At 41.6% G+C, this 11814-nt stretch overlaps 1 protein-coding gene across 3 annotated transcripts in view; it reads right to left on the bottom strand.

Moving 5' to 3' along the window:
• Positions 1-4288: 4288 nt before the first annotated feature.
• CTSB (cathepsin B) overlaps positions 4289-11814 on the bottom strand; it is a 58562-nt gene continuing 51036 nt past the window's right edge. For all 3 annotated transcript variants that reach the window (XM_085862372.1, XM_085862373.1, XM_085862374.1), the window contains exons 9-10: positions 7458-7586; positions 4289-6224 (exon numbers count right to left, since the gene is read on the bottom strand). In XM_085862372.1, the coding sequence (XP_085718498.1) occupies positions 6145-6224; positions 7458-7586 (209 nt within the window). In that variant the 3' untranslated portion in view covers positions 4289-6144. The remainder of the gene's footprint in view (positions 6225-7457; positions 7587-11814) is intronic.

The following is an 11814-nucleotide window of genomic DNA, read 5'->3' as shown; positions in this document are numbered from 1 at the left end:
GTCTTGGTCGGGCTTGGGGAGACATGGATTCACTGGATAATGGGGTGTGGTACTATCAGTACATGTGCAGGAGGACGAAAGTCTGAATCTTCAGGTCCTTGGTGCTTCCAGTCGTACTCTACAGCTGTGAGACTTGGACTCTGATCAGAGATCTGAGACAGAGACTGAATTATTTTGGGACCAGGTTTCTTCTGAGAATCCTTGGAAATCGCTGGTCGGACTTTGTGTCAAACAAGTGGTTGCTGAGAGAGACTCAACTGAGATTTGTTACCTGCATACTTCGTGAGCGTCAGCTGCTGTATGGACATGGGGCTCATTTTCCTGACGCTGATCCTGCTTATCAGATTCTCTCAGCGAGGGAGCCTTATGAGTGGAGGAGGCCAATGGGCTGACCACATGCCTCCTGGTGACAACAGGTTGATCAGCATCTCAACGAGATGGGGATGGGCCAGGTATCTGCCTGGGGGACGGCCAGACGGAGGCCCCTGGAGTACTTGCAAAAAGTGGACGCAGTGACGCGCTGCTCCAGCGCATGCTCCCATACCTGACCTGACCTGAATTGTTTACAATCTACAATTGCATAAAATCCACATTATTCACAATTCTTAAGTCCCATTTATTTATTCGTTGGGAACTGGTGACTAGTAATTGACACTCTTTCTCTCATTAAATAACTATCGTAGTAGGTGTCCACAACCATCCTTGGCCATGTTGTGGAAGGTCAGCCGAAGCCCTCACGTTTTTTTTTCTTCCTCCCTCACATTTTCACCTTCATTAGTTTCAACCCAAAAGGGATGTGAGACGATTGCAACGTTCCCGTCTGTGTCTATATAATTTCGCTTTAAAAATGGTTTTCCCTGCAACTGCCTGTCTGATCAATGCAAAACTTTAAACCCAGGAAGGGCTCCCCATGGAGAATATTTTATTGCGAACTCTAACATCATCGATCACATGGTTTTATTTATTCGCATGCAGCCTGTGGCTGCATCATTTTCTGGGGGCGAGGTTGTGCCGCTGATGCAGTGCCACGTTACCAGTAAGCTGGTACTCATTTTGCCAAACTCGAAAGGATGACAGCCTGAGTCAACCCATCTTGTGTTATTTCAACAGCACAACAGAGGGGTTGAAATCAAGGCCCAAACATCTTCAGCCCGTCACCTAAACCGTGAAGCCAACATCAAGTTTGGTCCCATGGTATGGCAGCCATATTGGATTAAAGGGAAAAAAATTGGACATCACGAGTTCATTTTAAAATTTATCTTCTCCACAACCACTTGAGCGATTGACATTAAACTTTCAACATTGGAGCAATGTTTTAACAGTTACATGATGATTGGATGGAAAATGTGGCCAGCATTCCAAAAAGCCTGTTTTCTGTAGGCATAGGTTGCAGGGTGTTTCACACATCAAAAATACACGACCTCGACCTCACCTCACTCAGCCGGATTAATCAATGAATTTAAATTAAAAAACATATTGCATATTAAAATAAATTAGAATTAAATTTATTGAATTGGGTGAATTGAATTCTTCTTCTTTAATGGCGATAATTATTCCCACCTTCTTGTGGGGCTGGCCGGGGGGGGGGGGGCGGGAAGGGGGGTTTGGTCCAAGTCTTTCACGAACCAGCGAGCCAGCCAGGCCTGACATTTGACAAAATTTGTAATTTGTTCAGGGTGGTGGTGGCGATACCTCGCTTACCATTTGTGAAGGACTCCATGGGATCTTAATGTCCACCAACTAATGCCGGCAGACGGGACTCCAAGTTTAATATCCATCCGAGGGATGGCACACATATTGATGAATCACCCTACTTGGAAAACACGAGGATGTGAGTTTATAGCTGGGTCGGGATTCAAACCCAGGTAAGCAGTTTTGAGGCAAGTGTTCGTACCTCTAGGCCACTGTCAGCCCAATTGGGTGAACCGATTCAAAATAATTAAATTAATTACATTCCCCAGACCTTGCTCAACCAGAAAAAATAATTACTTCAGTTTTAGTTTGAGGAAAACTGCAGTGTTTACACAGTTAAATCAGAGATCTCAACACGTGTACAAAAAAACGATCGAACTTCAATTAATCAAGAATGAATACGGTAAAAAAATATTTGCACGTTGCCCTTCAAGAATGGAGCCATTTATTTACAACATACGTATGGAGGGGATCAAATTGAGAAAATGTATGATGATAATATTGGAACTTGTGTTTTGTTGCATTCTGTTTCTGCTCTTCCATGAGCCTCGACTTTGTTTTCAAAACAAACAAGGGAAGAGGGGACAGAGAAAGGAGGGAGCGCAGGAATGGAAGGAATAGGTGAAAGATTTGAAGTCTTGATTATTCAAAAGTATTCAGCAAGACCACCAAAAACTCAGTTTATTCCTAATTTTATTAAAACTATGAAAAAGACCCACAATTATTTATTTTAACTTCAGCCAATAAGGACTAAGGATACTGTTCACACTCAATCTGAACTTGTAGTGATAGAAAAACTATCACGGTTTAAACTCTCTCCCCACCCCCACCCCAAACTTGACCCAGCTGTCAATGTCGGCCCAACTATGAACCGTCATCCTGATGTTTTGCCGGCAAGGGGAGGTGTCAGTTTATGCAGTTCATCAGATGGTGGTTAAGCTGGAGTACCCATCTGCCAGCACTGGTCATTGGTAGTCATTTAATAACCCACAGTATCTTTTGGGAAAAGTAGTGGAGTTATCGTTGGTTGCAGTGTTTTTGATTCATTCATTTCTTTGCTCTTCAAAGAGCTTTGATCTTGTACAAAAATAATAATAAAGTACAATAATCTGTTTTAATGTCCCCATCTGTCATAAAATTCAAATTCCTCGGCGACTTAAATCATATAAAGACCACGACCAAACAAATATCCAAAGAAAATCACATTTTGGCCATATTCAAATTGGCGTACACAAGAGGGTATTTGCATTGTTCTCCCCCCTTGCAAGAGGATTGCGCCAGAAGCAAGTGGGCATTGGATTGCATGCAACAATTAAAAAGTTTTTCTACTCCAGCAGAACATGGCAGGTCATGAGTAAAGAGCGATTCTGTGACTGTAACCGCAATTATTTTTCGATTGTCCTCTTCCAAGAGTCGTGATCACTCATTTTGATGGGGGTTTCTGGGTTAACTCAACTGTTTGAGCTTCCTTCATGTAATATCGTGAATGGAGCTTCAAATCAGGGTGCTACACTGGCAATGGCAAACTGTCCTGTGTGTCTATTATCACACAGCACTGCATCAGTGGCATAGCGATCACCAAATATTGCTGATCCAACCTACATATGCTCGAATGATTGATCATTTTGATGGAGCATCAGAAGCAATTTGATCGATTTGTATGGTTGCATCAAATATCTGACAGGATGGTGGAGAAGTAGTGCATTTTCTATTGAGCATTCTTGCCTGGATTTAATTCCTGACCAGACTATAAACTGGTAAATCATTGTATCACAAAGTGTGCTTTTCCTTGGATGGATATCAAGCTGGCTGTCCCCTCTGCTAATATTAGCTGATTGACAATAAAGATTCCATGGTGTTTTCAATGAAGAGTTGGTGAGTTATCACTCGGACCCTGAAATTTAAAATCCCTGCCGTAAACTGCGGGCAACAAGTGGTCTTGGCTGATTGCATACCTCTATGCTATCTTTATTCACGTCTGAGCTGTCAGGCTTGGTTTTGAATGTCAACACAGCTATAAACTGTCATCCTGGAGTTTCTCCAGAAGTGGGAGGTATCAATGTGTATGTAGTTCATCAGAAGGAGATTTAAGCTTGAGCACCCGTCTGGCAGCACTGGTCCTTGGTTGATGTTAAATATCCTAGTGTGTCTTTTGTGAAGAGCAGTGTATTTATCACTGGCCCCCTTTACAAATTCCTCCAATGACCAACTGCTAGGAAGGCAATGGCAAACCATCCTGCACCAGTGAATGCTGTCAAGAGTATGGTCGTCATGAATGATGAGCAAACAGTTTGGTCTTTTCAGCTGTTCCTTGCCACCATGTTACACTGCTTGTGGCCTCAGAGTGCCATTGATCTGGACACCAGCTCTGACACGAAAAAAGAATTTGCATATCCAGGTATTCACATCGTGGATGAACCTGAAATCTGTCAAAATGACAATGCCCTCCAGCAACGAGACTGCAAACAAGCAGAAAGTTTACACACACATACCAACTAAAATTTCCGAAGTAAGCTACCCAAGCAACTTATTTACAGCAAAATAACTTGACTGTCAATCTACATATGTACTAACATCACAATTAGCAAAACAAAGATATCATTAGAGCTTTATTCAAATTTTTTTATACAGTCATTGGATGAAAGCAAAGTACCTTATCTCGTCTAAAAAAAATTTCTGAACTTCCTTCAATCCTTCCTTTTTACAAAACCAGTTCTTGAAAACCACGATCACAATGATGATGACAAGTCTGAAGACGACGATGGTTCACGAGCGGTATTTGACGATGTAGATTGTTTCAGAAGTTAAGGATGAGACAATGTGATAATGTTTGACCAAGTTATAAAAATGATCAACATGATGTGGTACGTGTGACAGGTTATTAGCTGCAAAATGTCGAAAACCCGGTTTCGTTCAACAACTTTAAAAACTTGACCTTTGCATAACCTTTAAGGGTCACAAAACAATGTTGTGGACATTAAAATAAGGAAACAGGATACGTGCTATAGCTTATTGGAGTTAGTTCGTCGAAGGTCAAAAACCCGGTTAGATTCCCACAACTTTGAAAATTTGACCTTTGTGAACTTTAAAGGTCAAAGGTCAAGGATTATGACCTTGATGTAAAACTTCCTCTGGAACATTCCAGGAACAATACAACGTCATATTGGCTATATGGCATTTCGCACTCCTCGGATTATCCATACTTTGATGAAATCAGCGTAAAAACAAACTTGTAGGGGGCGCCACGGGCAAGGTATTCGAGATAGAGCAAAATGGTTTCAAGACTTTAGGTGGGGAATGACCTCAAGATTATGCATAAAAAATATTGTCATCCAAGCTCTCAAAGTTTGTGCGGTTGTATGATTTTTATGTCAAAATTCGTAATTTTCTAAGTTCGTGACCTTGTGACCTTGACACGAAAATTAAAAATAGAGCTCCGTGGGGCTATGCAGGTGCCATTGGGCTAACCAAATACCAAAACCCCTGCCAGATTCGACAAACCCCTCGGAGAAGAAATTTTTTTATGTCAAAATTCGCAATTTTCTAATTTCGTGACCTTGTGACCTTGTCACGAAAATGAAAAAATTGAGCTCCGTGGGGCTATGCAGGTGCCATTGGGCTAACCAAATACCGAAACCCGTCAGATTCGACAAACCCAAGGAGAAGATACAAATTGAAATCGGCTACCCCCTAAAAACATGTTTTTTGGGCGTGGCTCCACCAATAATGGGCGCACCACGCCCATTTTCAGGAAAACACAACGATCATGATATAAACCTCCCACCAAAAATTTATCAGGATCGGATCAAAACCCACGGAGCTATGCTCGGGACAGACAGACAGACACACAACAATAACGAATATAGTGGTCACTTATTTTTTTCGTGGAAATATTTTTTCGTGAACCAATAATAGTATTCCTTTCATGCCGTAAAGGCACATAGGGCTGCTGAGGCAGTTTCATTGGCAAGGAGTACAGTCCTGGACGGGTTGCCACTTAGCCACAGGTTAACCCCGAATGGTTCTTACCCCAGTACACTGGTACTCATTTCACCAACCTCGGAAGGATGACAGACTGAGTAAACCACACCTGGTGTTAATTCAACAGTCAACAGGGGCTCAGACTCAGGACCCTAACATTCCAAGCCTGCCACCTTAACCACGAAGTCAACTCCAGGCTGATCACAATGATACATAAAGGTAATTCAGAAAGTGTCATTGAAAAGATAAAGTTTATCCCGCCAAGTCATTTGCAGGATCATCACGGGTGGGGAAAAGATGGACATGCACTATCTGTAACATCAACAGAATAATATTTTTTTAACCTATACTTTGAAGTGCAACCATTGCTGATAAAGGAGTAGACTTAAAATTCCTAAAATTATACATTGTATCTGGCAAAAGAACACTTCAAAGCATTTTAAAGAATGCAGAGGGACAATAACAACCGTTTCATTCAAGTTTTGGAGTCCCAGCAACGATGTCGCTTTCGATCCCGCATTCGTCATGACCACGAAGAATCTTGAAGAAACCTAGAGAGATAGAGAATGGAGGGAATGAACATCAGGAAAAAAAAGCTTTTTGGTATACATAGTCAAGGCTTGTGGAAGAGCTAGAACAATAGAACACATAATGGATAAGGATGCAACACAAACAAAAGGAACACCAGAAGCAAAATGGGGAAATACCAGCAGCAGGACTGAGGGAGAAAATAGACTGAGATGGACAAACAAGGGATGCAGGTAACGATGAGCGGTAGGAGAGAATGCAGGAGGTGGACAAGATGGATACAGAAACATGGGGGATGATCTGAGATGGTGAACAGCAGTCTTGAAGACCTGGAGGGAAGAATGAGATTGAACAGAATGTGGAAGTTGGTTTCAACCAACTTCCACATTTGCTAAACTCAGTAATTGTAATTACTGTCCCATTGCTTACAGGCATCCCAGGGTGCAGGGAGGAAGTGTCGTCGTTTTCTTGTGAAAATGGTGCACAGGGTGCAGGAATATAATTTGATTGATATGTATAACATTTTAACATTCTCAAACTAGAGGGGGAGCACTTGGTAGAGTGCAAAACCTCCGCCACCAATACTGCTCGGTCACTCAAGTGAACCTGATATCCTATTCATTCAATTTGACGTCAACAGTGCTCACAGAGTTATAGTTTGCAACTTTCCCTTTTACATATAATACTCAATTCATTCGTCATAACGAGATTCCTCGAGACAGAAATTGATTTTACGTGGGTATATGCACCTGAAGTTCCAAAATCAGCCGCAATTATAATTTTGGCATGTTTTTTGTTGGAAATCACTTATAACATGTAGAAATGCAAAAAAAAAAAAAAAAATCGAAATTTTGTTGAAAGAAAAGTTGCAAAATTTTGTTTTTTTTTCTTTTTTTTCCTCTAACAATTTTTTTTTTGGGTGGAAATCACTTAAAACATATAGAAATGCAAAAACAAAAAAAAATCAAATATTTTTTAAAAATGTCCACCATAGTGGCCATATTGGACTTTGGACCAAGTCCAAAATCTAATGGCATGATCCTTGGACCATACCTAATCCCCCCACCAAGTTTCGTCGAAATCCGTCGAGGAGTTTTTACGTAATACTGTTCACAAACAAACAAACAAACAGAAAGGGGTGAAAACAGTAACCTCCGATCTTCGATGGCGGAGGTTAATCAAGGTTTGAGTTGTTATAATTGTACAATTACGATATCCAACAACAACAAGAAAATTAATTAAAAAGGCATACATACCTCCATCTCCCCAGTCGGTATTCCAGGAGTTTGCGGCCAGCCAGTATGGCGTTCCACCTTCTTCACCAAAGCCCAGGAGGCGAATGGCATGGCCACCCATTAATGAACCAGCTACGTGCTGGTAAACCCCTGTGAAACACAAGCCGACCACATCAGCATCTTCATTCATTCACTCCCAGCCAGTGCGAGTGTCTCAAAAAGTCTTGTTTGGCTTCATCATGGCAGTTGAAACATTTTTCCGTTCGCCTTCAATCTACCACCCAACTCAATAAATTGTAATGACAAGGTGCCCAGCTAGTCGATTCATCATCACACAGACAGCTCAAAAGTTTATAGTCCCAAAAGGTCCTTGTTGGGCACTATGCCTACCAACTTGCACTTAACGCAACTGACAGTTTCACATTAAGAATCTACCAATGGCATGTCATCAGTGGTGACACTTCAGTCTGTCTTTCTAGCAGTCAAACAAAATTGAAAATCATTCCAAACAGGAAACTTACTGTTTTTAGGGACGTCATAAAAAGACACAAACACCGGGCATGAATGACTAATTTCACCTGTTAAATAAGGTGGTGTAAAGGGTGCATCAGCGATTCCTCCTTGGATGACTGCTCAATGTTCCATATCTGGAAGAAATACATCCGTTCCAACCAGCACACAGTCGACTGCCAAGACCGGGATCTACAAGCAGAACTCTTGAACAGAATGGAGAGTTGACGTGCGGAGGTGGATATTGTGCCAATAGGTCTTCCAATGTGGGCCCACAACAAGCGGCAAAGAAGTAAAGAGCAAGAAATGAGAATAAGCAAGACTGAAGTAGAAAATAAGATGGGGGTTGGTGTCATCGACTCTGGGAGCACACGACAGTACACCGACCCACCTCTGTCCAATATGCGTGCCTGCTGCCCTGCCAAATGATGAAGTGTCCATCGATCATTTGAATACAATTTCAAGATGGATTCCTCAGTGTTTTTAAAAGACATTAACTGTACGTTGTTGATATCCTGAAACTTTCTTTTAAACAAGGTTCATCATCAAGGAATAAACGAGATCAGCTCTTGTATGCTTGAATCTATAAACTATCATGTACTGTTAACAGTCTCCATAGATCGGTCATGTGATGTTAAAGCTCGTGCGACCTTTGCTTATCCACCATTTTACAGGTCACGTTGACCTTCATTACATACAAAATGAAGAACTTGATTTGCTCCTGAAGGCTAAGTGTTGATCAACAGGTGGAACAACGGATGGAATCAATCGGACTTTGATCGAGGTACTTTGGGAAGTAAGAGGAAGCTGACATTCAGGCGTTAACCCTTTGTTTTTCAAGCAAAATATGCAATTTTGTTGCTAACATCCGATACTTGTGTTGCGTACGGTAGATATACATATACTGTATATATATATATATATATATATATATATATATATATATATATATATATATATATATATATATATATATATATATATATATATATATATATATATATATATAACACAGGATACTTGTTTTGCGTATGGTTGCACTTATCGTCATGTATATGAACAAGGGCTTAATTTCTACCTATTCCCAGTGGACTTAAGAGAGTGTCAGAAAAGATGGATAGTTGCCATAAAGTGCTAGAACTGGCAACCAATTGAACAGTACAAAGTCTGCGGTCATTACCCGTCAGTGCATCAAGGTAAACTGGCTTACGGTACCTCGCATAATCGGCGTCACCAAAACAAAACCAGTCCTTATGATAAATGTGTCATGTCGCTGCCAAGGTCTGTAGACCAGTCCGGGTCAGTGCGGTCTCCGGATCGGATGAGGTTGGCAAGGTTGTTGAACAAAGCAGGTCAGCTTGCCCCAAGCAGGGTTTCACTTACTGTTTAAGTGATAAACAAATACATGGTTCCAGGCAAACAACAACATTGAAATGCCATTGGCTAAGAGAGCAATTCTGTTTGAGACAAAATTATCAATTTTTACAGCATCGGCTTCTTTCATCTGTGACAAATTTCAGCGTGTTACTCGACATTTAAACGTGTTAAAAGTGAACAAAACAACACAAGATATAGCCGAATATCACAAATTATTCATACGTCTGTGAGGCGGTGTATTGATACAGCGAGAGTTTAATGCTTGTTCGTGCAAAATTCGATAAGGAACATATAGGTCATCATAGAAGACCAAGGTTTTTGGAGCGGAGATGTTTATTCTGAGAGTTGAGTGATGAAAAAGGGCAATGAATTGAAATGTTGAAGTTAGCCTTGAATTTTTGTCCAAGAACCAGTAGGGCATGAGCGATTTCTGGGTCCTTATGGATTTAGAATAATCTAGCGAGCATGAGCAGTTTGTAGATGGGATTTTTGTGAAGATCCTCTCTCCAATGACATATAAATGGGGAAGGAGGGTGAGACAATAGTGAAGGGGGGATGTGCGGGGTGGGGGTGGTGGTGAGATGAGGGGTCTTTGCACTTTTGATATCAATATTTTTTTGTGTTAAATTGTTAAAAGACCTCGATACATATCTGAGTTGTTGCGTACACCAATAATAGGTTGTATCAGATGAAGGTTGACAAAGAAGCGTTAACCGTCGTAGGAAGCAAAGCAACGCTGACTTTTCAGGTGTTTAACCCTTCATCAGAGCAAGATGCAAGTCGACACAAGTAAGTTAACTGACAAATGTAACATTCCACTTGTTACGTTATAAAAGGACGAGCATTCCAAAAGCCAATGGACAGATTCTAATGACAATGGACTTTGTGTACAGCCGTTGGATATCTTGCAAGGCCTCGTCTGCCTCTAGACAGCCTTAATCAAAAGTGGAACCCTTACTCTTTTGTTAACACTTATTGAGAGGTCAGAGGTAAGATTCTTCATCACTCATCACACAGACTGTCTCCTTGTAATTTCAAATTTTGCACTTTGTGTTGTCCACTCCTTTAGTGGCATTCAAACAAATCCCAAGGATCCCATCAGCAGACTTGCTCCCTCCCCACCACCACCCCAAACCCCCTTTATTTTTTATTTATTTATTTTTTTTTTTCCCCACTTTTAACCAATGTCCTCTCCCATTTTTTCCAATTTACCTCCACATTAAAAAATATGGACAGCCTGTTTGCTAATGTCATCTGAGAAATTTCCACCTTTATCAAAAACTGTAAAATAAGAAATAGCTACAAAACATTTCACAACATTAATGTACTTTTTGATGATCTGTCACCCCGACCCCCTCAACCTCTTCCCCCATCCATATCATCAGCCGGGTGTGTGCTTGCCCATCATTTACTTCTTTGTCAGCCTTCCAACCTCGCTCACTCAGATATTTAGATCACAGTCTGTATATTCCTTTCACTTCAGCTTGATGGCATCAAGTCAAAATACGTTTGAGGTACCTCCGATCTAAACCCCAGAGAGAATGTGATATTTGGAGAGTTCATATTTGGAGGAAGCCTGGTGTTGGCTTTGTGGTTAGGGTGGCCGGCTTGGGATCCTCAGGCCCTGAGTTCGAGCCCTGTTTGCTGTTGAATCAACACCAGGTGGGGTAGACTCAGCCTGTCATACACCTGAGGTCGGTGAAACCAATCAAGTACCAGTGTGTACTGGTAGAGGGGCACAGCATCATTGGCACAGCTGTGCTCGAAGAAATGGTCGGAGTGGCGACCCGTCCAAGATTGTGCCAAATAGCCAAGGAAAAACTGCTTTGGCAGTTCCAATGCTCTGTTCAAGAGTATGGGTAGAAGAAGGAGAAGAAGAAGAATATTTAGAGGACCCAAGTAATTGCAGTGCTGCCTCTCGCCAGTGTTTAGGAGATGCTGTGTTTTTACCCCCGCGGAAAGCGCAAAGCGGGGTTTCAGCAATTGGTTCACTCTGTCGGACGTCAGTTTATGATTGAGGAACTTCTTAACTTCAATGAATTTTATATTTTGAACACTGCAGAACACAAACTGCCTCATTTGCACTTCAAAGAACCTCAAGTTTCGCAGTACTGTTAGGGTGTACACCAAACCTGTCCACCAAATTCTGTCCACAACTTTTTGAGATATCCTGTTTTTTTGATACACTGTTGGAGCTCGTCTGAGAGCTCACAGACAGAACATACAACAAGGGGAGCAGGAGAGAAGAGGGGCACGAGAGGGAAGGAATAAACAGTGGGGGAACAGAGACATGAGGAGATCTGTGGAAGGGAGAGGGATGGGGCAGGGTACACGAGGTAAACAAGATGGACACTACAAGGCCTTTCAGGAAGGAAAGCAGGGAATTTGAAGGGGGTGGGTTTGGGGTGGATTAATAGTGGTAGAAAAAAATTGTGGTTTTGGATGGGGGAAGATAAGAGATGGTGGTGAACAGCTGTTTTGAAGACCTGGA

The sequence above is a fragment of the Eptatretus burgeri genome, chromosome 17 (genome assembly GCF_056783735.1).
Source record: "Eptatretus burgeri isolate ZD-2024b chromosome 17, Ebu_testis_v1, whole genome shotgun sequence".
Taxonomy (NCBI): domain Eukaryota; kingdom Metazoa; phylum Chordata; class Myxini; order Myxiniformes; family Myxinidae; genus Eptatretus; species Eptatretus burgeri.
This window is presented reverse-complemented; position numbering and strand designations above follow the sequence as displayed.